The 26,165-nt window shown below is 39.0% G+C and overlaps 3 protein-coding genes across 3 annotated transcripts; all 3 read right to left on the bottom strand.

The window, feature by feature from the left end:
• Nucleotides 1-785: 785 nt before the first annotated feature.
• On the bottom strand, nucleotides 786-3,653 carry LOC133728879 (APO protein 1, chloroplastic). Its single transcript, XM_062156313.1, has 5 exons — nucleotides 3,495-3,653; nucleotides 2,979-3,059; nucleotides 2,818-2,891; nucleotides 1,936-2,300; nucleotides 786-1,838 (listed from the first exon to the last, which is right to left on the bottom strand). The coding sequence occupies exons 2-5, from the start codon at nucleotides 3,031-3,033 to the stop codon at nucleotides 995-997; spliced, it is 1,338 nt and encodes a 445-aa protein (XP_062012297.1). The 5' UTR covers nucleotides 3,034-3,059; nucleotides 3,495-3,653; the 3' UTR covers nucleotides 786-994.
• A 499-nt stretch (nucleotides 3,654-4,152) lies between these two features.
• LOC133728878 (uncharacterized) lies at nucleotides 4,153-11,968 on the bottom strand. The gene is made up of 9 exons (XM_062156312.1): nucleotides 11,817-11,968; nucleotides 7,819-10,947; nucleotides 7,646-7,726; nucleotides 6,787-6,939; nucleotides 6,298-6,461; nucleotides 6,049-6,196; nucleotides 5,751-5,873; nucleotides 5,148-5,235; nucleotides 4,153-4,601 (listed from the first exon to the last, which is right to left on the bottom strand). Exons 2-9 carry the CDS (start codon nucleotides 10,870-10,872, stop codon nucleotides 4,408-4,410), a joined length of 4,005 nt encoding a protein of 1,334 aa, XP_062012296.1. The 5' UTR covers nucleotides 10,873-10,947; nucleotides 11,817-11,968; the 3' UTR covers nucleotides 4,153-4,407.
• Nucleotides 11,969-12,468: 500 nt separating this feature from the next.
• Nucleotides 12,469-17,972, bottom strand: LOC133728877 (uncharacterized). The gene is made up of 10 exons (XM_062156311.1): nucleotides 17,534-17,972; nucleotides 17,200-17,320; nucleotides 16,940-17,028; nucleotides 15,959-16,373; nucleotides 15,769-15,869; nucleotides 15,056-15,122; nucleotides 14,203-14,430; nucleotides 13,434-13,895; nucleotides 13,218-13,290; nucleotides 12,469-12,909 (listed from the first exon to the last, which is right to left on the bottom strand). The coding sequence occupies exons 1-10, from the start codon at nucleotides 17,905-17,907 to the stop codon at nucleotides 12,665-12,667; spliced, it is 2,175 nt and encodes a 724-aa protein (XP_062012295.1). The 5' UTR covers nucleotides 17,908-17,972; the 3' UTR covers nucleotides 12,469-12,664.
• Between the last annotated feature and the right edge of the window lie 8,193 nt (nucleotides 17,973-26,165).

Here is a 26,165-nt window from a genome sequence, read left to right as displayed (position 1 = left end):
TAAATTTGTCATTTCAATTTAAAATAGTAAAATAAATTAAATTAAATATTATTTGAAAAATGAAATTAAAAAAAAATAGGAGGTTGTGGAATTCTGGTTTTTATTTATTTTCAATTTCATTTCCTATAAAAAAAATTTTTTTTTTTTTTTTATTGAGATGACAAACTTATCCTTACACATGACTTGCACATGGTAAAGTTTTTATATTGCATACTTTCCACTTAAGTTTATAGTCTCCTGTATGGCTTTCAGTACATATGGCCTGTGATTTTAAACTAGCACGAGTCAAGTTCTCCCAAGTTCATTAAACAACAACCAGCTAAACTGTGGGATTGCCAGTGTGGCTAATTTGCAAGCTGTAGAGGCAGCTATATGATGCACAGCAAAACTTATGCTCACAAATGCAGTCTGAGTACCACCCCCTTAAGCAATGCCTTGGGTAGTTGGTTCTAACTGAAAAGGAATATTGAAAATTCTTATACTCAAAAGATTTAAGTAAAGAAAAGTACTAAGGATCAATTAATTGGCGGTAAGGATTATTTACCTCTTGCCATTTTGCAGATAGAAAAATGCAACAAAGAATATAAGGAGTCGGGACCAACTAGAACAGAAAAATATCATTAATACTGATCAACACACCATTAAGCTACTACTTATAAGCTTGATCAACTACAACTTTTTATTCTTTTTTGAGTAAAGACATATCATTAGCACAGAAATGTTATTTGCAGTAGTCATCAATTCACCATAAACTTTTGAGAAGGATTTTTCCCCTAATCCAGCTATTATAAATATATAAATGTCTTCCCCTGTTGTACTCTGCGCCAATAATTTCTTGAGTTACAAATGCCAAGATTTTAAATTCTGACCCAAAAACAAAGCAAGAACAATATTCTGTTTTCCTCGACGCTCTTGGCATGTGTGCGCTTCGGAGAAACCTGGTCCAAGAAACTAAAAATACATCTACATGTTACGCATGCTACACTATACAATGTCATGCAACTAACTGTGCTTCATCAATTTCAGGGACTACAATGTCAAGCCTCATCATGGGCTTGTATTTCTCAGGAATCTGAGCACCTGCTTGCAAGCACAGCTCTACCACTGCTGGCACCTTCCCGTAGAACTTCTTGAGCGCACCACCCTTCATTGGAGGCCCTTTGGGATCTTTGACATGCCATACATAATTTGGAGGGAAAACTTCGTCCACGGTAGCATCCTGCCAACCATGTTTTCCATCCCTCCATTGGTGCTTGAATTCTCCACACAGCTTTGCATTATGACCCCAAGGTCCTACATGAACCTCCGGGCAATACCCACATGCCTTCACACTGCATTTCTTCATCAGCTTTGTCACTCCAGACTTGACAGTTTCATATGCATCTAGTGTCTCCTGTGCAATCTTAGGAATATCTGATGACAGTGGAGGTGCAAACCGTTCAGAAGCCCCATGTGTATCAAGATCAGCAATAGCAAGTGAAGATGGATTTGCAGCATGCCATTGCTCAGGCTCCTCAACAAATCCACCCCGATCGATCACTTTCTTTCCGATCATTCGGATGGGTTTGGTTCTTCGGCGTGAAGGGTACTCGGGTATGTCCACACCAGCTTGGATGCACAGCTCCACAACTGCTGGAATCCTGTCATATTGGAATCTAGTTTCATGCTTAATGCGCCGACCAAAAGGATCGTAGAGATGATATGCTTCAATGGGTACAAGTACGTCATTGATTGAACCCTTCATCCATGAGTGGAAGCTTCGGCGTGTAGCATTTGATGGACCAAGACAGTCCTGAATGTGATGGCCAGACTGGGCTACATGGACCTCAGAGCATTCACTGCCAAAGAGTTAAAACAATTTAATGTTCCAATCTATAACCTATCTTGCGAAACATACTGAAAGATGGATACAAAATACAATTAAAACATACTTACAGGCAACCATATACTGGAATAACATGCAACAGCTGTGCGAGGCCCTTAATCAAAGCTTTCCAGGCATGCAGTACTTGATGAGCAACAGGAATTAGATCAGGGTCAAGTAATCCATTTTTTGGAGGGTCGAGTGGCTTTTCTATACCCTTTTCTGCAAGTTTTTTGTTCACCTTTGCAGCCTGCTTAATCTTCTTTAAGGGAATGGGATATGGTTTTTTCTTTTGCTTAGGTAGTACAGCTGGAAGATCCTCATTTTGGGGAGATGCATCTCGCTTCCTGAAAGTTGGTTCTACACTGGGCTTCCTACTGACAGAGTAGATGGTTCTGCATGTACTTCCCCCTTTACGAAGCTTTCCATGCTCAAACTGCATTTTAAACAAAGCTAGAGTATAAGGCTCAGAACAAAACTAAACTCACATCAATGCCTATGTATTTCCAAATTAAGCTGGAAAATATTTTCAAAAGTACCCTTACAATCACAAGTCACAACTTGAACAACAGAAGCCTAAGAGTGTAACATCACTAGGAACACACGTAGTGATCTAATCAACTAGTAGCACAATCATATATAGGGAAGAGGGTTGGTAGCAACAGTTCTAGCTCAGCCTTCTGACTTAAATTCTTGACAAGTAGTCAAGTACCACTATCTTTTACTTTTTACTGAGTAACAATATCATAATATAACTGAGTAACATACGAACACATTGTTATCTATATTTTCCAACTTGACATTCAGCTTTGCAGCAAAACAAAAGGAATAAGATGCAGTCCTTTCCATATTCAAAATTTAGCCAGATCATCTAATACGCATATTTGTAGTACACTTCCACAATAATGTGCAGACAAAAAGAACAAAAGGAACTCAAAAAGAGGTAATCAAACCTTCAAGCCAAGATTATATGAACTCGCAGTTGATAATTGAGGCGGCTTGAAATCTATGGTACTGAGGCAAGCACCTAAGAAGTAAAGCAAAACGAAAACAGGTTATTTTCAAATTTGTTTCTAAACATACAAGCTAAAGAATGAAAGAATGAGTGTATCACCTTTCGGAGACGGTTCCCACAAAGTAGAGGATGCTGTTGGAGGCCTCTGGAACATCTATCTATGTTGGAGTCAGCTCTCTCCTGGCAAACAAAAAACCAAGTACAACAAACCAAGTGTGAAAATCAAAAGACACGATGCTTGAATACTCAAATATAGCTTTCCTGGGGAGAAAAACTTATCCCTAATGTCATTTCAACGCACAAGTATAGCAATTCATCAGTATTGTTAATGGGTGTGCAATAATATAAACCCAAAAGAAATCTAGCATTCAACAACACCAGCACCCAAAAGCTGATGCAAAGATTGCAACTTTCACACCCAAAATGCTGAATTTCCAGCACCCAATTAATCAGGAAGCTAAAAGAGACTGCTTTTCCCACCCAATTAAAATTTGAAGGGTTCTGTGAGGCATTTCATCGAACAGGTGGTGTGCGCTAGAAAAAATAAGACTACCCAAAAGCAACCCAGTTTCCAATTACTACAGACTTGTGTGTAACAAGACTAAGATAGCTTACTGAAACTGGTAGATTGATGAGCCACTTTTCAGGTTGGAAATACTGCAACTGGTTCAGCCTGGCTCTTATCAGTAATACGTGAACAGTTAACAGCAATAGAGTTTCATTTTCTTGGTCTTATGGAAGGACATGGTGGTCAACAAAATATCTATATGGGGGTATAGATTATACTTTATATCAAAATCCTTCAAGCACAAAATTTTTAAATATAGGCCCTTGTTTAAGGGTTTTTGGATAATAAGAAAAGTGTCAAGGACTGAGTGATAATTTCCTGAATCCCAAAATCCAGAAAATAGCTTTGTGTTCATAACAATTTTGAGGGTTTTGGAAGATGCAACTGCTTTGTTTAACGGCACAGGTGGTACTCTTTTTTTCGTTCGAGTTTTGTTATAGGGGTTTTCTTGTTTGGCAAGGTTTTAGCGAGGCGGCCATTAGTGTATATTCCGGCTTTGTATTCTTTTTTTTTTGAAGTGAATATAACCTGATTTGTAAAAAATTAGAATCTTTTCTTCTTGTGGTTATTGAATGCCTGAATGGGATCAGTTCTTCCAATCCAGCCTCCTCCACTGGAGGAGGATGATTCGGAATTGTGAGACTTCAAGTTGGTACACCATGAAAGTTAATCAGTGGTGACATTGAAGGTTGCACTTGACACAAATGGCAAAAAGAAAGTATTTGCTATGCACACAAATAAATAATTTACATATCAACCAATTATTCCCCTTTTATGCACCAATACACAATGGCTCTAAACAATTCCAGACCCACAGCTTATAATAATTCCACCCTTACTTACTACGCGGGAGCCCTTCTCCCGACTCATATAACACAAGCAACCTATACGGAGTATTAATAAAGTCTTATGTTCATCTCATGGTAAATGTAAGTTTGCATGGGCGTCATCCCAACACTGCTACTTGGCTACCTGGTTCTGCTGTTGTGGCTTAGTTTGGCAAGCTGCAGACATCACACGCAACCGTCTGGCAATTTCCGTGAATGATGGGCGGACAGTGGGATCAGGGGCCCAGCATTGTTCCATCAGCAACTTCCATTCAGCATCACAATAATTGGGTACGGATGGCCTCAATGTGTTATTGACAATGCCTCCTGCAAGCGAGAAAGAGAGTACAAACTTTAGTAATATTTTCTATTATTGCAGTGAGGAACATCCTGCACATAAAGATAAAGACTAAAACCAATTTAAATCACGAATGACCACAGATAAGTTCATATCTATTGTTGAAGATTGTTTCATAATCAATCGAATGAAACTAACTCATGCATCCTTAACCTGAGCTGATTTCAAGATCACTCAATTATATAAAGGATAAAGCACAGCTCCTTTATGGCAATCCAATGAAAATTCTGAGTATTACCTACAGTTACCCAATTTTCCACCCTTTTCCAAATGTCATTTCATATTATCATCAGCCATACATCCGGAAAAGATATTATTCATACCCAGAAAAAGTGAAAAACAGTCGACTTCAACAAATTACCAAACCATGGAATGACCCAAGCAAAAACTGCCTGAGAGATTTCATTACTTGGATGCAGGTTCAGTGTTAAGCAAAAGCTAATAAGATATTAAACGTGGCTTGAACATTGGAATGAAGGCCAGTGAACATCATGAAGAGAGAGCTGAGTACACACCTATGATTGCTCCGTAATGCATATTGGCATAAGGCTCCTCACAAGTAAGAATCTCCCATAAGACGATGCCAAAGGAAAAGACATCAACCTGCCAACAGACGTAAAGTAGGTAAAAGACATGCATCATCTTACAAGCCAAAAAAAGAAAAGAAAAAAAGGAAAAGGAAAAAAAAATAAAACAAAAGCGAGGAATGAAAACTGCAAATAGTCGACAGCTAAAGGTTTCATGCTGGAAATTAAAGAGAAAACAGTGGATAAGTCATTTTCTTCTTTTAAATCGGATTTCTTTCCAAAAGAAGATAACTTGTGTTGGTTATGCAACTATTCTGCAACATGGACGAGCACCATATCATCCAAAAATACCACTTGAAACAGATTTAACTAAGATCCCCTTTGTTACTTTTGAAACATAGTTCTATATAACATTGCACACTATCCACCTAAGCTAGTGAAGAGTTTCCTGTATGGCTCTGAGTACATATAGCCAGTGATTTTAAACTAGAATGAATCAAGTTGTTCCAGATTCATTAAACAAACAAACAACCGTGGGACAATTAAATCTCTTCTGCTGCCAATAAGCATAAGAGATGAACTCTAGCATACCTTTTCTGAAACCTTACTACTGCTACCATTAAGAAGCTCAGGAGCCATCCATGGAAGGGTTCCCCTCACACCACCCGTAACTAAGGTATTTCTTTTGATTTTAGACAGCCCAAAATCTCCTACCTGAAAACAATAAGCAACTTCAGCTAAAATATATGTTCAATTTGGAACATATTATGTGTTCAGTAAAGAACAAACAAGATGATAAATAAATGCCTTTCCAATAAGCAAGATTCCATCATGAATCACTAATTAAGAATTGAGTTTAATAAAGACAGCAAAAGATATATATAGAAACCTTGCAAATGGGTCGTAAAGGGTCTTTCAAGTTCACAAGCAAATTGTCACATTTCAAATCAAAGTGCACTATATTTTTGGAATGCAGATACTCCATTCCAAATGCTGCATCCATAGCAATAATGAGCCTTTTACGACGATCAAGATGCCTGAAAATTCAAAACCAAAATAAAATGGAGAAGATTACAGTCAGTGCCTCGTCCACTGCAAAGGATTACATCTTTTTCATAACTAAAGTTAGAGATATCACCTCTCCTTGCTAAGTAAAACATGCCTCAGAGAGCCATTCACCATGAACTCGGTCACAGTGGCTAGCGTTGCCCCTGGTCCGTCCTGCACGACCCCATAAAATGCCACCACATTTGGATGGTGAAGCTTTGAAAGAATTTCAGCTTCACGCCAGAACTCAACCGTCTGAGAATAAATAAATAAATAAATAAATAAATAAATTAGTAAACAGATTCAGAGCTGCATGTTACTATATGTCATATAATCACTGGTTAATAAGCATAATGCAGCAAGTCAATGCCACCAGACAGCACTTAAATGTTATCTTGATATTTGAAACAGGACCACCAATCAATTTACATTGGAGGATCCCAGCCTTCTTTTAGAAAAGCTCATAGCAGAGATATTCTTCGTCCTAGACTTAACGGTCACAGCTGCATCTCACATGACTGAAGCTGACTCTACGTGCTTAGTTGATTATTGAATAAGAAAACAATATGCTCCGACTCACCAATCTTTCTTGCTCTGATGAGCGCCCTGTGAAACAGCTCTTTTTTATTCGCTTAATGGCAACATCTGTTCCCCTCCACTTTCCATGATAAACAGTCCCAAACGTGCCAGAACCCAATTCCCGAAGCTCTTCAAGATCTTCATTTTTTATGATCTGATAATGAATTCATAGATAAGGCCAATAAGAGAATTAATAGAATTGTCAATAAAATCATCTCATTTGTCATGGTCAAAGGTGCTTTTTGGTCATCAAATATAATGGCACGGACTGTAAGATTTTCATTAAACTTTTGACGTGCGAAAGTAAGAAAGATTATTTGGAGACGAGCATAACAAACCAAACTTTTAATCAGGCACAGCAACTAAAAGGAAAACAAGAATCCATTTTTGATTCAGATTATAAATATATATTTTGTTTGCATATTGATTCAGGTTCAAATAGTTGTAAACATAGAGTTGGAGGTGATCAATTGGTATGAAGAAATTCAATCAGTGCTAAGCCAGTGATGGCAATCTGTGGTAGGTAGTGGAAGGACTATGATATAACATATGATGTTCAAGATATACGGGTTTTTGTGATGTTAGAACCACTGAAGAGAAACATGGATGGACTGTCAACAAGGCTAATAGGCAGAGGCAGTACTGTATGATGGAGAAAAAACTTTTGTTCCCAGATGAAATCCAAGTACTACTAAGTTTAACTTAAGCAATGCGTAAGTAGGTTAACCAAGGATATTGAAAATTCTAATACTCCAAAAGATTACAGAAAAAAAAATCTATATGCATTCATTGACAGATTATGGAGGCATTTTTTGACATTTGCAATTTTGCAGACAGAAAAAAGAAAAATACTATTATACCTGCAAGGTAGTAATATCAAAATCTTCCAGAGGAAGATCACCAGGTGGTCCAGCTGTGTTCTTGTTCTCTAGCTTGTCATCCTATAAGTGAGGAGAGCAATCAAAAATTGGTCACTGGAGTCAATATGGTAAAAGTGCAAGTCAAAAGTAAAAAATGCAACAGATAGAGATACCTCATATTCTGATTCTCGTACTCTATGATTTACCCCATCCACCTGCTCACTTTCAATTCCCTCAGGTAGAGAAGGATTATAATCTGAATTTACATTTATGGTGGTGGGTCCAGTTATAGATGACAAATCTTGCCGAATATCCTCATCAAAACTGATATGTGATTCAGTGTGACCAAAAACAACTCCAGCAGACTTCAAAGGTGGATAGCTGTAATCAACTGGAGCTCCTTCTCCAATACCTGTCAGTGGGGATGAGAAACCCAGATGGTCCTGATCCATAAGGGAGACATCTTTTCTTACAAATTCATTCTGAGCCAAATTTCGGAAGTATGACCAATGCATAGGTTCATGATTCTCCATGTTCAAGCTCAAGCCAGTTCCATCCCCAGGAAGTGGAATGACACCAGACTGGTCTATCCTAGCTTTGGAAAATATATCAGACAGAAAATCACGGGGAAAACGATCATTAATATCAATAAGAATATCCCCGTGCTCTGTAGTGCCAACACAAACAGCAGACTCGCCATTACCACCACCTGTAATTGGGTTCTCTTTCCGAGCCACAAGATTTACATAACCCTTGCCATTATTTCCGTAGTCCTTACTGGCAGTTATCTCAGTCCATTCAAATTCTGGTGGAACTGAAGCAGAATCATCTGTAGGCTTGAGAGACGTTTCTTGACCAGCTCTTAGTTGAGTCAGCGCTGCTTGTTTATCACTGATACTTCGGTCTCCGTAGTTATCCTTTAGCCTGCCCGTTTCACGGCCATCACCAGAATTACCAACTGGATGTATTGAGTCAGGTTTTTGTACCTTTGGCTCAAGCCCCTCTTCAACTGTCTGAGGAATTTTGTACAGTAGTTTTGAAGGTAAGACAGACTGCTCAGACTGCAAAGAGACGTTCTCATCATGCAATTTCTCAACAGATTCCATGATTGGTTGTTTGTGATCAGGACGTGCCTGAGCTACCATAAACGGCGAACCAAAAGAGTCCCCAGATTTTGATAGACGGTTCAGTTCTGATTGCTCCCTGGGGATTCGTTCTGAATGATAGACACGTGGAGGAACCACAGGTTGTTCAAGATAGCTAAAATCCATAGAATCAACCTCAGAGCCAGCATATCTAGAGTCAACTTCAGCGCCAGCATATGCAGGAATAGACAGTCCGCTGGTTGCTGTGTGGAAACGGTCATCTTCATTGTTATTTTTCCCATCATTTACATCTTCAGAGGTTGTTGGATTCTGTCGAGGTTCCTGGAGCTTTTTGTTGCTTCTTGTAGCCAATAAGGGTGAACCTGTCTCTGCTACTGAATTGGCAACTGAAACTTCATCCCTAGAAATATAATTTGGAACAGAACCATCATATGGATTTACAGAAACAGTCTTCTCATTTTCTAAACTTCGAACTTTATCAGTTTCATTTAGCTTCTGGAGAGAGCTCTCTCTTGTCATTCTTGCTTCCTTCTGTTGAGTATCCTTCTCTAAAGATTGAACTTTCTCAGCTTCATTTATCTTTTGGGCCGAGCTATCTCTTTTCAGTTTCATCTCCTTTATGGGTAATTCTGAATCTTGCCCATGTATTCCAGCATATAGCTGATCTTCAATCAGACCCCCTTGTTGAATCGGCTGTCCATAGATAGGCATAGAACCTATATTTTCTCCAATTGCGTAATTAGGAGGTTGAGAACCGAAATCATATTGCACTGGAACAGATGAGAGCACTGTAATCTGTTCATCTTTTGCAGGGAAGCTCTCCACAGGGTTCAAAGCTGACAATGGATACTGTCGGGTGTCTCCACTATGCATTTTTTGTCCCTGATAAAGCTGTGAGTTGGATTCATAAGCACTTGAAGAACCAGGAACCGCTGAATGAGAAGCTTGATTAACTGAGGAAGGCACATCTACCGCTGCAGGAACAGTGCCAGCAGGAGCTGCATCAGGCACTGTGTGAGTGCTGCCCCTTGTAACATTTAGACTGAGTAACTCTTCCAAATTGTTGCCTGAAGAACTTGCCAAAGCAATAGAATTCTTTTTTGAACCTAGGTCCATCCCGTTTACAGCAACAACATATTGAATCTCAGAATCCCCCTCCACGCTTTCAGGGCCAAATTGAGATTCCTCTAAATCAAGACTAGAAAACAGGAACATCCTAGGCCTCTGTGATCCTCCATCTTGTAGAATAGTGCATTCCTCCATCATATTTTGCAGATCCTCATCAGAAGAAACCGAAACTAATGCATCAAGATCCTCGCCCGGAAGCTGATACTTTATTGTATGAGTTTGGTCATAAACTGCCAACAGTTTCTGCATAAGATCCTGCCAAACGACATCCTTGGTTATCCGGATAATACGTGTTTCACCTCCAACATATCTAAGCTTTCCATCACTAGGACGAGGCAAGATTTTACCACCAAAGCTGCAAAGGAACTTCACTTTTTTCGATGAGCTATCAGACACTCCTGAAGAGGAATAACCAGAAAGTCCTCGATTGATGTCATTTCTTGATGAGGGTTGTGGTGACCGTACTGAATCATAGTAACTTTTATTTTCAAGAGGAGGAGATGCCTTTGTTTCATTTTCCGGGACATGATCTTTCTCTACCAAATTCAGCATAGAAACATCTGACCCACTCTCTGAGCCTGTATGGCTGATTCCAAGTATGCCTTTTAGACCCATATATCTAGAAGCACTATTAGGATCCCCAGATGCATGTGGGACTAATAAATGCTGCCTCGAGTTCACCCTTTCCCGCATAAATTCAAGAGCAAATTCCTCGCCAGTCTGAATAGAGTAATTTAATACAGGTCTGGTTCCAACAGAAACATTATACTCTGGAGGTCGCATATTAGTGCTAATATTACTTGATGGATCCGGGAAAAGCCGTTGATTGGCAGACCCATATCCGTCGTTTCTAGTTTCAACAGTGCTGTATCGAACTTGATCGTAGTTTTTTGGTTGATCCATTGCACCTTTACCCAGATTTCTATCCATAAGGTAAAACTTCACCAGGACAAACAACCAATACAAAACGCAGTAAAAATGGTACATGAGCATGTTCCCATGGGTAGCCAACTGCAATTTTTGCTAGAACAGAGCATCCTCCCAACCCAGCAGTCTTTGAAGAGGAGCCTAAGGGAGAAAACAAAGTATCACTAGATCAGTTAACCAGAAAAAAAATAGTCTCTATGCCTGAGAAATCTATAAGAAGACAACCTTGAACAACAAGAAAGATGTCCGAAATCAGTTTGAGCTCAATGTCAGAAAAAAAAAATGTTGACGCCTTTACATAGACAATCCAAGTCGAAGACTCTAGTGAAAAGCTACAGCTCTTAAATATCTATACCAAGCAATTTGATTTCAGAAATTCACTGATTCGCATACATGCTATCATAACCACAGCACCAAAGCACACACTAGAAAAAACTTCCGCGATTTACATTGCCTAATTTGAACTTGAGACACTGCATTAACACTGTTAAAACTTAGTTTCCCAATACCCATGTGTATAATTTCCTCACTCATTTCATTCATTTTCTTAGCAAACAAAACAGTACACATCCGTTACAACACAATTTCACCATATTAAATATTTCTACTACACCATCTTAACAAAATTAGAGCTATTCATGAACAAATGGATAACTAGTGGAATTGACCAGATTAGAAAACTGTTAGACTAAATCAGACTTGACCTAGGTATTAAACCCCCAACATGCAACGCAGATCAAGATCCAAACCCTTAAAATCCATCCCAAAAAACCTCCAATTCAGCTGACAAAAACACCAAAACCCCAAAATCCAAACCAACTGGATCAAAAATTCCAGTCCAGTGAACTCCATCTACACCTAAGCTCAAAATCCACCACCAAACTCCCACAAAACACAATAAAGACTCAAACTTTACAAGGATCCAGCTCAATCCGTTACAGCAATGAATCAAACAAACCCAGAACCGATCCCAAAAACCCAAAACGGAGACGATGAATTTGAAAACGTACCTTGAAATCAACAGGGGTGGATCATCTGCCAAGTCTCTGTGTGTTTGTGTGCTCAACTTTTCTCTGAGCTCAAAGACTCCAACTTTTTGTTTTTGTTTAAATGATTTTTTAAGGAGGCTCTCAGATTTTACGCCTTTTTCTTTTTCTTTTTTTTTTCTCGGAACGGTAACGATATTTCTATTTCGGGGAGAGTTGGCGGCCCACGCGCAGTGGGAGCGCGTGTGGAACACGGTCCGTCCAGTCGGAGTTTGAGTGGGGACAGTCCTTGGCGGGTTTTGGAGGTGCTGACTGTGCTTCAATGGTGAGAGTGAGAACAAATATTGGCAGTGTGTGACTTGGGTTGGACTGGTTGGGTTAACGCTTTACCAATTCCAACTGAAATGACATTATTTACCGCATCATCTGCTTCACCGGAAAGATAGTAGCTCTCATACGATTGGCCGGATTGGTCAATCATGGCATAGCGGCGGGCGGGTAATGGGGATAGTTTCGGTGTCTCACCATACGACAATGAGGGTACTTTATGAAGACAAATGTGTCGTGGCCTGTTTTTACTAGGCGCCGCACTTTTTACGTTGTATGTAGTTTGAGTTGTTATATTTTCTACCCTTGAATCTAAATCTGACCAAAGTTTTTGGAACCAAGCAAAAACTTCATTTCGTGTGAGTCTCTTACATTCCATGTAGAGTGACATTGTCCCATACCAGAAGCAGTGAAAGGGATCTTACACCAATAGCCCCTATAATTGACAATATTCTCCTACGTTTACAACTTGTAAACTCAATTTACATGTCACAATATTCTCTTTATGTACACCAAAATGCTCCAAGACAGATAATGAATCATTTCTATTCTACCCAATTGCAATCCAAATGCTTTAATTCTGAGATCCACTTGTGTGTATCTTGAGATACGTAGGGATTGGATGGTGCATCTTTTGCACCATCTGCGTTAGTTGATACTACACGATCACTTTTTACATCCCTGGCAATGTTCAGCCGTCTATTGGGGCGCCTCACATTGAGTGACAGAAGACGCGAAACTTCATGAAGGCCGCCCCACTTTTCTAATGCACGCGCAATGTCATACCGCCCTGTCAGAGGTCAAAATACAGAAGTGGTTCAATAGGAAGATAAAACTATTAACATTGATCGCCAATGGTGATATCTGCCCATATACAATGCTAAAACATCTATAACCAGACATGAGATTATGATATCCTTCTAACATGTCCTACCTAGGCCTTGCTTCCAGTGTAAATTGATTCAGTGGATTGAGCTAACTCTTAGGTTCAAACCTTGTCTAGTTCCACGAAGTTAACGAACAATGAAGACGAAAACAAGAAGAAAATCTGTAGATTATACAGCATCAATCATGTTGTTGGTCATTTTGATTCCATACCTGCACGCTCGAATGACTTCCTGCTGGGCATGTATGAAGGGTCCATTCCCCAGCTCCTCTGAAATCGACTAATCTGCAATGTGAAATGGAATTCTGTTAAAACCAGGAATTTAGCACTTTTATTTTGTGAGAGATAGATCTTAAGATTTACCAAAAATAGATGAAATGCTATGCTTCCAAGAAGAAATGGGAAAAGCGGTTACAGTTTGCACCTACCTCTTCCTGCAAATTCTCAAGATTATCCCAGTAACCCTTTGGTTTTCGATGCTTATAAGCAAGAGAAAGATTCATCAGTGTAGCAATCCTTCTGAATCCACCCATGCGTGTGATTGCTTTCTCGATATCTACTCTTCCCTGTAAACGAAGTTGCTTTCTCATGGGCATAAATCCTTCCTGCCCATGCTCTGCAATAAATTTCAGGAGCTCGGCTTTCAAAACTTCAATATCCCTCTGCAATCCTGGGACCCTTGGCCTTTGACTAGATGAACTCTGAGCATCGGAATCAGACAATTGATCAACTGTTATACAACCATCATCATTATGGTCTGTACTGGATGAAGCAGTTTGTTCCTCCAAGCTTATTTTTTCTTCACATGCTTTCGATGACTGTGCTACCTCCCTCTTTTCTATGTAGTCTCGTATTGTACATAAATTTGAAGGGAGATCTTCGTATATGACCTACAATGTCATGACAATTATGACTCGATTAATGTTTTCTTGTCAAGGCTCACATCCAAGTTATGATTGAAAAACTATGCAGACTGATTTTAAATATAAAGTTGGGTTTAATGAAGATGTATAAAGGTGTCCAGAGATTCAGTTAGTGATTCCATAAATACTTGCTTCATAGGAAAAACCCAAAAATAAGTATTCTCTTCAGCAACATGACAAACTCCTCTAACAATACATCATGCACTGAGGTTTTTACACTAACAATGTTCTCCAAAGACAATAGATTAAGCAGAAGCAAGTATTTTATACCAACCTCTTCCATGATAGCTTCAGAGAGAAAAGTATCCTTGCGCATTTTCGATTCAACAGTGTACTTCAACAGCGTGTGATGACTTCCTAGCTGCTCAAGAACCCATTTACCCCTAAATGAGTCGAAGTCCCCTTCAACTTGTTCAAAACTTATCTCCTGTTCAAGCTGTTCGCACAAGTCTAGGACAACTCGTGCATGAAGTACCATATAAAGTAAGCCCTTACATCCTTCCTGCATATTACAGATAAATTACATCAATTTCGGTATATGATTTTAAGAAGAACACTAATAACATCAAGGAAACCATAGCTAGTGGTGCTATGGTAATCCTGGAAGCATAGTGTAGCACTGAGCCCCAGAGTGGTACCAATAACATAAATCCTTATATGTTGCCATCTCTCATTTCTTTGCTGATAAACCTTTTCTTCATGTTTGAACTCAAAAACTTACAGAACTACTTCATAATTTAACATTTATGAGAAATAAATAGATTAACCTCAATAGAAATCAAAGTGGACAAGATGTCTTCAGCAGTTCACTTCTTTGTTGTGATATAATAACCAAGTGTATCTCTAAATAACCAGTCATCCAGTCTGTAGAGATGGCAAAGGAAATCCTTGAAATCCAGCCCCACCACCTACATTGTATCTCCATAAGACTTTCCACTTCTTCACACTCCCAAAGACCTTGTACTTCTCAGTAAACCTTTATTCAATCAACTATCTTTGGGATTCTTAGCACCATCTCTTTATCAAATTATAAGATTCATTGAGAGGATGGAACAAAACTAGTTTTCATCTGATCCTCAGTTAACTAAAGATTCTGCTCAGTTTACAAAGGAAGGCACAACTTGTACCTGAAGAATTCGGACTTTGTTGTTTTCTCTTGACAATATCCGACTGATTGCCAAATTCGGGACTATCCTGAAAGATAAAATTTCACCAGGTAAACAATCAGGCTGCTGCAAGCAATCGTAAAACCAACTTGCAGAAATTAATAGCTTACCTTTCCTTATTTTCCTTTATGTTATATAACTATTTTGTTTTTTTTTTAAATAAAAAATAAAAACAAATAAAATAAATACTTGATTTCACTAATTCACACTAGGCAGAAAGTTAAGACAATGTACAAATATTATTATTATCAACTTACCACTATTATAGTTGACAGAGAATTTGAAATACATATCTACCACTTCTCAGCTTCAAATCAGATAATGAATCAGAATAGACATTTCAAGAAAAGGGCAGATCTATTCACTCTATCAAAAACCTATCATAAGGGATTTGCCTTTTCTATTATCAAGTCTACTCATTAATCTCATCAAGTCCAAGAGCGATAAAGAATGGAAGTGAACTTGGGAATCCTTTTACCCTATGCTAAGTTTTAATTCAGATATTTAGCTAACTAAAGCTGTGATAGGTTATGTATGATATGAATCATGAATTTTCTTTTTATGTATGATAGTTCTTTCTGCCAACCTCTTCATCAGGCTTTTCAAAAGTTACTAGTCTAAATGGTAAGCAACATTTATCTAGATGCATAACTGAACAAGTGAAAGCAGCATACTCGGGAAGACTTTCGTAAGCTGTCAAAACACCCCACACTTCACGAACAGGAGCTTTTACTGTTATGCTAGCAACAACACCACGATGGACGCCTCCATTTTCCTTCAGCCAAAATCATTTTATCATCAATTGCTAAAACGGAAGAGGCTCTCCCTAGGCTAGATGAGAATAGTCAAGAATCAATTGGTTACCAATAGACCATCGAATCTCCGAAGATGAACCTCATCCACCAAGCAAGGCCTATCAAGTCTGCAGACTTTTCCAAAAACACCCCAATTACTATTCAACTCAGAAGAAGCTGGGGGCAAAGATTTAGCAGTAGGGCCAGGTAAATTCGCTTTAAACTCGTTAAGTGTATAATCCTTTTCACACAAAGAACCATCCATGTCTTTTTGGAGTGAACTAGTGACACCATTAGTCATGCTAGACTTGGAGCTTTCTTCTATTGCTATCTTTTTTCCCCCTTCAAAAGCCTTTTCAGACCTACAAGCCAAGGCCCGAAGATTGACAGGGAGATCTGATCTGATAATCCTCTCCAAGAAAATGGCAGGGAAGTTGAATCTCGGTATTACATTTACTTCATATGATAAAATTGTTGATGATGACCTACAATGATTAGTGAGAAAACAGGAAATTAGGAAAACAAAACACGACTTCAGTAGCTCATATCACATAAGTAACTGTATATCCGATGTGTTCTAATTTCCAAGAGGCACGGAAGATAAATACTAGATTTGAAGACCTATAATGCATTGAACTTGCTAAAATTTATTTCTAAGACCTGTTGTGAATCGACTGAGATGTGGAAATCATCTCCTCAGCAAAGAAAATATCTTTTATCAGGCCACATTCCTTTATGTGTCAAAAGCCTTTCAGCTGTAATAACTACTTATACTTATCAGGCATGGTGGCAGAAAATACTGGGAGTTCTATAACAACTATTAAAGTGAAAAAAAAACAGAGCCAAGCATGTGATAAAAGATCAAATCATATGCATACTATACTGCAGCAAAAAGTTAAACTGACCGATAACCTCTAAAAGATGCCACGAAGCTTTCTCACTAAATTAAGAGGGGTACAAAAAAGCAAATAGAAAGAGCATCTATAAACCCAAAAGATGCAAGGGTAATGTAAATCCTTGTTAACTCACAATCAGAGTACCTCAATCCTACCTTGTCCCGCATTTCATAGACCATTTGCCTTCAAACTTTTTGAAGTCCCCATCAACCATGGAAAAGTGAAGCTCACGATCATTACCACTCTAAAACACAAACCACAGCTCAAGATTAGTGATTGCAACAAAATAAAATACTCAAATATCAGAACTTTACAGCAACCCACTTGCACGTTAAACAATACCCTCCTACCGAAATACTATTCAACCAAATGATAAGCACCAAATACAAGAACTGGGCTTCAATTTAGTCCTAACCAAATTGGAAAACTCCTGAAGGTCCAAAACAACTCGAGCTTCAATGTGCCAATATAATGCTCTCTGCAAGCCTCTCTGCTCCAGCCAAATACGCCCAGGATGTGGACATGGAATCCTCCCACTAAAACCATCAAAACACCAAGTAAAGATTCCAACTTTACCACATTACGAAAAACCCAATTGAATTCAGAGCTCACTTAATATCAAACACTAATCAAAGACCCCAACTTTACCAAAATCCCAATTGAATTCAGAGCTCATTTAGTATCAAACACTACTCAAAAGATGCTAACTTTACCAAATTACCCAAAACCAATTGGATTCCTAGTGGTACCTGGAAACAAGATTGGGGATGAAGTCAGCGAGACGCTCGTAATCCGTGAGAGCGTTCCAGACGGAATCGACGTCGGCATTGACCGAAATCTCGGCCTTGACTCGGCGCTCCCGCCACGAAATCATATCCACTTCACAGCTCACCCTTCTCTCTCCTCCTTCTTCATCTGCCTCTTCTGCGTTTCTGGGTTTCTTGTAAACGGCGCCGTTCTTGTTGCCGTTGAAATGGTGGCACTGGTTCCATCTGGGTCCGTCGGCGGAGGACGACAAGACCATGCAGACGTGAGGGTGTGGGCTTTTGAGGGCCCATTTGGGGGTGTAGAGAGGGGAGAGAGCTCCTTGGGCAGTAAAGTTTGAAGCTTTGGAGATGATCATCGAGGTTTTTGGGGTCGGAGAGTGAGAGGGTCGGAGTGGGTGTAGAACTCGACCGTTGATTGGTGACCACCAGTTTGCTTTGTGGAGTCCAGGAATTGTGTGGCGGGTGTTGGAGGAGGGGCGTTTTCGTCATTTCGAGTGGAAAGTGTGTGATTTGGACTCTGCATTTGACTTGGCTTTTTCCGGCCGGTGCCCGATCGGAGTACAACCGAATAGGGGTGGGTTCGGTTCCGAGCCTAAACTGAAAACCGAACTGAATTTGGGTTCAGTGCGGTTCGGTTCAGCCCAGTTTCGGTTTTTTTTTTTTTCCTGGAAAACATATTTTTACCAAATATACTTCTTTGGTAGTGTAACTCGAGAAGTTTTTGTTTCTTCAAACCTATAATAATAATCTATAACAAGGACTTTACAAGTTTACTAATGCATGCTTTGTACTTCAATAGACTATTATCTATAATTTCATACTTCATAGTCCATATAATTCAATTGATATAGTCCAATGGTCCATCAAGTTCTAGCATCAACATAAGAAAATGGTCAAAAAATATAGAGTCCAAAGTTTATAAAAGTCTATCATTACATCAACACTAACCTCACAAATTAAAAATGTATAAGTTCACTAAAAGATTAAACATCACAAAAAGAATTAACCAACATCAACATATGAAGGAGGGCAATGGCATGATCTCAAGCTCGGAAAGATGAAGTCTTCGACTTTGAAGGTAACATTCCTCTCCGACTACTCCCCACTGCAGCTCCACATGGCATCTTAAGCATCTCTACATTAGTATAATAGAATAATAAAAAGAACGACATTAGAAAAGAAATACATACAATCATATATAACATAAATATTACAACTTCATTAACCCAAAAAACTTTAACTAAGAAAATAGAAACAATTACATCTTTCCACTTCTTCACACAACTCCATCTCCTCAATAGTAGGCATATGATGTAGATACACATTTTCACTCCTAAGCCAATTTTATGTACATATCAAGACCTCCACCATTCTAGGACTTAGGGAGCTACGATATGGATCAATAATCCTCACACTCGTGCTAAAAGAAGATTCCGAAGCTATGATTGACACCGGAATAGCTAGAATATCCTTTGCAATGCGGGCCAATATAGGATATTTACAAACTCCATTCACCCTCCACCAATTCAACAAGTCAAAGCCTCCCACTCGTGCTAAAGGATATGGATCAATAATCCTTAGGGAGCTACGATATAGATCAATAATCCTCTCACTCGTGCTAAAGGAATATTCCGAAGCTATGATTGACACGGGAATAGCTAGAATATCCTTTGCAATGCTGGCCAATATAGGATATTTACAAACTTCATTCACCCTCCACCAATTCAACAAGTCAAAGCCTTCACCATCTCCTGCAATAGGATCTCCAAGATATCTATCCACATCGTTGTTTACGATGTCGGCTTTCTTTGCTCTTCTCCTTTGCTCCTTCTCTTTCAATCTCTTTTCTAACTCTGTTAGACCCTTACTGGAACTAGATATCTGTTGAATATGATTTTCCTTAACATTCTCATTACAAGTATACAGTTATATAGCAGTCTAATTGCTGCTGTTACACAAAGAATAAATAGCAATTATAGCAAATCAGAAACTGATATGCATTTACAACAAATATACAACTAATCAAAACTGATGCTAGATTGTAGCCACTGCAGAAACTGATGCTAGATTGTAGTGACTGCATTATTCTCTCTAACACCCCCCTTCAAACTGGGCGGTGTTGAACGCACAAGTTTGGTACGGAGGAGAAGATGACGATGTTTATGAAGTGGTTTTGTGAGAAGATCAGCAGGTTGATCCACCAAAGGGACATAGTTAACACGATGACTACCAAGTGCTACTTTTTCACGGACAAAGTGATAATCTAACTCAATATTTTGTACGGGCATGGAAAACCGGATTAGATGCCATGTAGGTTGCACTAAGGTTGTCAACAGTAAAGCAAGATAGGGAACTGAATATGAGCGCCAAGTTCATATAATAAGAAGCCTAACCAGGTGGTTTCGGCACTAGCATGAGCAAGGGAGCGATATTCTGATTCTGCACTCGAACGAGCAATGGTAGGCTGCTTTTTGGAGCACCATGAGATTAAGTTGCTGCCAAGATAGATGAGGTAGCCAGAGGTGGAGCGACGTGAGTCTGGACAGCCAGCCCAATCTGCGTCCGAGTAGGCCGAGAGATGAACAGGTTGGCGTTGAGGGCTGAATGACAAACCATGATCCAGTGTGCCTTTGATGTATCGAAGAATAAATGTGGTGCGCGGGGCTGACTCCTGAACTGAGAAATAGAATTCACTGCAAAGGCAATGTCAGGGCGAGTGATTGTCAAATATTGGAGAGAGCCAACAATTTCTCGAAATGTGGTAGGATTTGCAAGAGATTCTCCTTCGGTGGCAGTGAGGTTGGCCTTGGCAGACATAGGTGTGCTAACCGGTTGACTTAGCAGCATATCATGCTTGACAAGTAGATCATGAGCATACTTGAGCTGGCTGATGTGAAGTCCATTATTGTGAGAGGAGACCTGTAACCCAAGAAAGTAATGCAGAGGATCAAGGTCCTTAATATCAAAACCACGCCCCAATACAGCAATAAATCCTTGGAGAAGCTGATTGTCACTACCCGTAACCACAATGTCATCAACATACAGCAAAAAATAAATAGTGTGCACTCCATGACGAAAAATGAATAGAGAAAAGTCCGCTAAACTCTGAACAAAACCAACCGACAATAGGAAAGAAGTCATGCGATGAAACCAAGCACGGGAAGCTTGCTTGAGCCCGTAAAGTGCCTTGTTGAGTTTGCAAACGTAAGATGGCCGAGATGGATCAATAAACCCTGGTGGATCAATGAATCCGGTACGTAAACAATAGATTTGATAGAAATCAGGAGCAAAGAAGAAGAAAACAAGATTGTCCTTGGTAAAACGAGCAACAGAGAGAAGATTTTTACGAATGGAAGGAATGCGGAAGACATTTTGTAAAGAAAAACTTGAAGAACCTAATGACAAAGGGAGGTTACCAGTATGGGAAACGGGCATTGAGTCCCCATTACCCATATATACATTATGAGGGCCACCATAAGATTGTGGATTGTTGACAGGCATATCTGTCATGTGATGGGTTGCACCGGTGTCCGGGTACCAATGAGGATCAGCAGCATAATGGACTCCAGCAAAAGGGGCATCAATACTGGGGCTGGTAAACCTTTGTGGGCATGGAGAAGAGGACGCCCATGTAGGAGAAGAGAACAACCGAGGCACGTTGTGTTGATGCGGCATCATGTACAGAGGATTGCTGCTGGGAAAGGAGTGCTGGAAAAGGAATGTTGCTGGAGAAAAAGGATGAGACACAGGGAAGGAGAACAAGATTGAAGAACAAAACGTGAAAAGATGAGACACAGGGAAGGATCTTAGACCTAGGCTGATACCATGTTGAATATGATTTTCCTTAACATTCTCATTACAAGTATACCGTTATATAGCAGTCTAATTGCTGTTGTTACACAGAGAATAAATAGCAATTATAGCAAATCAGAAACTGATATGCATTTACAACAAATATACAACTAATCAAAACTGATGCTAGATTGTAGCCACTGCAGGAACTGATGCTAGATTGTAGTGACTGCATTATTCTCTCTAACAATATCCCCTCACTTGATACTTGAGAACCACCAACCTCACCAGCACCACTTTCTCTTCCCTCTTCCTCATACACCTTATAAAGGTCATACAAGAGATCATTCACACTATTTGTGTTAACTTCCACATTTTCATCCATATCCCCATCATCAAGAATCTCAAAATAGTCAACCACTTTCTCAAGTTTATGACGTGGATCAAGAATAATAGCAATGAATAGATAGTGATTCAACTTATCAAAGTTACCCCAATACTTGAGAAACTTGTCTTGCATGGGTGATGCAATCTGATAGGAGCATTTTATGCGACGTGTGTATGGTTAATCCCTATATTAATCTTTGTAGTTTATTCTATTTTCTCTTCATTTATTTACTTTTGTGTTTATTAGGTTTTTCGGAGCAAATATACAAAAAGAAGATAATATTGAGGAAAAATGCGCAAATAAGGAAAAGCTTGAAGTCCTGGCCTAAGCAGAAGACCTTGATGGATCGAGAAGCCCAATCCATAGAGATATAGCAGAAAATTATGGAGATATTCGCAGAGATATTGATGATGACATGACGAATTCTCATTGGACAAAGTGATGTGGAGAAATCCTAATTCAATCAGAGAATTAAGAAGTTGATCTTCTCTACACTTTAAGGACTCTCAAACCAAAAAGGAATGAAGGAGGACTCAAGAGCACTATAAGGCTGTGTTTGTTACGTGGGACTATTATCCCCCACCTTATTTCCTATAATAGTCTAGGACTCTTCTAGCCTGGGATATGCTATGTTAATACCTGACCCATGTTTGGTACTGCTTAGGACTAAAGTGCAGAATAGTCAGAATAGTCTTATCCCATGTTTGTTTGTGCATTGGACTAAAAGTTGGTAATTTGTAGAAACATTCACAAGTCCACCTATTAATACAACACATTCACAAGTCCACCTATTAATACAACACATGCTAATAAAGTTCCATGCTTGTAGTTAATTTTTACACATTCACAAGTCCCTAATACACAGATTTAACATTCACAAGTTCCATCTAGCAATTACAAAAATGAATGTTAATCTAGCAAAAGAAGGAGCTTGTCCAACATAAGCTACTGCAGCAACTCTTGCAGTTTTCCAAACAAAACAAAAAACATATCCTCACTGTGCAGCAAGAACCATATATAGAGTCTCCTCAGCTGAGCTATAACTTGAATATGACTTGCCAGGAAGAAAGTTAGCAATAATCTACAAGGGCATACAATTAGGTCAATTCCTTTGGAATGAAAAATGACATAATTAGCATAAGAGATTGAGAGTATGGTGATGATTTACCTGCAGAGCAATAGACGAGTACTTAACTTGTACAACATTGGAACTGGTTGACAGCAAGACAATGAAAATTTTGAGTACACAATCATTTGAATCATCGAAGTCTGCTTGATGTCTACGAAGCATTGCTGCAAAAGGAGCACCCACCCACTTGTTCTCCAAATTCAATGACCGGGCCAAATCCACGAAGCCATGAAGATGAGTTAAACAAAATTGTTGAATAAGCATGATATTAAACCTCAAATACAAGAAATATTAGAAGATAGACACGTACGATCATTGACTCTAAGGCAAGAGGCATACAAATCTGATCTGGCAACTAATTCATGCTAGTCTGCACATAGAAACTCAGCCACAAGCCATTACATTTTCTTTTCTTTATCTTCCACCTTTTGTTTTTTTTTTAGATTTTCGTTGGTTACTGGGTTAAGTAAGAGAACCACATATTGAAGGACAAGTCAGCAACTTAACTTTCATCTGTACGTAAAAATTTTACTATTAAATTTCATTGGTTGAATTGGGTCAACCACAATCTGAACTGAGAGACAACTAAGCAATAGAGAAGAGACTTTCTGAACCACTGACCTTACTGAGATAAAATAATACAATGTAGAACTATGCTAGTAATTACAGCTGAATGCAGGGGTGGAGAAGAATATAAGATATTATAGCATAAATTGTTATGGTGAATTACTGCCTGTTCATTTTGACTCTTCTTATACTTAGAAGTTACAACTCCATTGTTTTACCTCATGTGAATGCATAGAATACATACAGCTATGACGATTTCATCAGGAACCAACTTGCCAGCATTCATGAACTCTTTGGCTTTGTTTACAATTTCAGTCCCAGATGACACTTCAGCTCTTAGAAGGTCCCCTGTTGATATGTGCACCAATCCAAACTGAAGAACCAAGAGGAAGCTAGTAAGTTATAAATGATGCATATATCAATCCTAGCAATGAAAATGTAAACTACTCAGTTCCTTAGTCTCCAATTTCAATCCCTATGAAAATGGTTACCTTCTTGACAATCAATTCACACTGAGTTCCTTAGCTTGAAGTCCAGTGCACCGGAAATCATAACCTTCAAAGGCGGTTCCTTTAAAGAACAACTCAACTTCAGTCCCTGCCATGATCAAAACAGAAAATACGCATTCACTAATTAAAAACCAAATCACCATAAAACACAAAGATGAATATCTGTACAGACGTTGTTAAACGAAAAAAAGGAAAAACCCAGTCTTGAAATTTATCAATTCTTAGCAAATCCAAGCTACCCAGACACCAATTGTTACAACCCATAAACAATGAAAATCAATTAACATCCAAAATCAATGAAAACAACCAACCAAAGAAGAAGAAAGCAAACACAGACGTTGTTAAACGAAAAAAGAAAAAACCCAGTCTTCATTTATCAATTCTTAGCAAATCCAAGCTACCCAGACACCAATTGTTACAACCCATAAACAATTGTTAATAGAAAATCAATCCATAGTCTTTAATTTAACAAATCACATTAGATATAGGAGAAGAAGAAGCTAGACGGGGTCGAAGGGAAGAGGGAATCAGAATCAAAGCAAAAGGAGCATGAGAAAGAAACGAAATTGAACCTGGAAGTTGAAGGAGGATGAAGTGCGATCGAGAGTGGAGACACGAGGTTGAAGCGCGAAAGAGAGGGAGAGACGAGGCTGAAGCGCGCGAAATAGATCGAGAGACCCACGAGCGTTGTTGAAGCCCTTGCTTCCATAGTCCGGTGAGTTTTGGGGGGTTTATGTAAGAAGGTCGGGAGCTTTCGCGGGGACTCTCTTATCTCATTTAATTGAGTCCTCGTGTGTGCCAAACGTGGGATACAACTAATTTTCTTATATAAGATACTCCAATCCAGTCCAGTCCCATGAAACAAACACAGCCTAAAAAGGCTAGAAAAGCTAACGAAAAGACTCTTACACGCGAGAATCAAGCAAGAAACCCGAGCAGAAGAAAGCAGATCAGCCACCCACCGACCAGTCGGCAGATCCCATCGACCAGTCGTTCTGACGATTTTTCCAACTTGATTTTTAGGGTTTTTCTGTTTTACTTTGCTTATGAATTCTTTTGTGCTTCCAATTCAAACCATGTGCAACTAAATTTCTAAGTAGTTAGGGCATGTTGAAGCCCCAATCATGATTGTATGCCATGCTATGACATTTAATTAGTTTTTATTTATTCAATGGATGAGAACTTAATCACTATTTTTACATTGATGATTTCTTTATGTGCTTTCTTTGGTGGCCAACTTAGATTGCATGTTTAGGATTCTATTGCTATGAATGATCATTGCCTGTTCCTTTTAAGAAGGTTCCGTTGAAAGTTCTAGAGTAGTAAATCGTCTATAAGGCGAGTGATTAGGTTCCTAGATTAATTGAAACGCGTCGTACTCATGATGTCTTGTGATGTCTCGTTTTTCTTAATCTTAATGATTTCTAAGTGTTAAATCTAGAGATGCGTCAACCTAGGTTGCATTTTAGGAAATAGGTTAGGTGTAGAGCGTCTCTCACCTAGCATACAAGTAAGGAAAAATAATAGGTTAATTCTAGCGTTGGGTTAACTTGAGCATCTTCATCCTTAGGTAAATAAGACTAGGTTAAACATGGTTTGCATACTTGATTGATTGGTGGTGGATACATTCCCTGACTTCTGCCTCTCTATTGATTCTCAACCTTAAGCAATTTCATTATTTGTTATTTACTTTCAATTGTTTTCACAAACTTCACAATCAACTCTTAAACTCTGAAAGTCTTACAATTAGTTCCATAAGTCCTCTGCGGGAGACCCTACTTCCTTATTCTACAATTGACATTCAAATCGGTAGTAGGAAAATTGTTGGCATAAAAATAACCGACCACAATCTCAGACAAACATGAGTTCTTTTGTTCTTACAAGAGACCATAAATAGAGAGTATATCACCAAAAGTACTATGAACGGTAGGAGAATTAGAACAACATACCTTCAAAGTGATTTCATAAAATGGTCTCAAGAAATCCACAAATTGCTCCCCATATTGCCAATCAACACTTGCCGGTGGCCCTTCTTTTGGCTTTTCACCCTTGTCACCTTAGAGCCATGCCCAAAAATTACCCGCATCTTCATCCACCATTCTATCAAAAGCTTTTTGGAATTTCAAAGCCATTTCCAACATCAAGAATGTGGAATTCCACTTAGTAGGGACATCCAAAATCACAAGCCCTTTGCACTCTAGTTTCACCATTTCAACACATTCCTTGAAA

Source organism: Rosa rugosa, chromosome 2, assembly GCF_958449725.1.
Source record: "Rosa rugosa chromosome 2, drRosRugo1.1, whole genome shotgun sequence".
Classification (NCBI taxonomy): Eukaryota; Viridiplantae; Streptophyta; class Magnoliopsida; order Rosales; family Rosaceae; genus Rosa; species Rosa rugosa.
The sequence above is the reverse complement of the archived record's forward strand: the minus strand, read 5'-3'. Positions and strand labels throughout refer to the sequence as shown.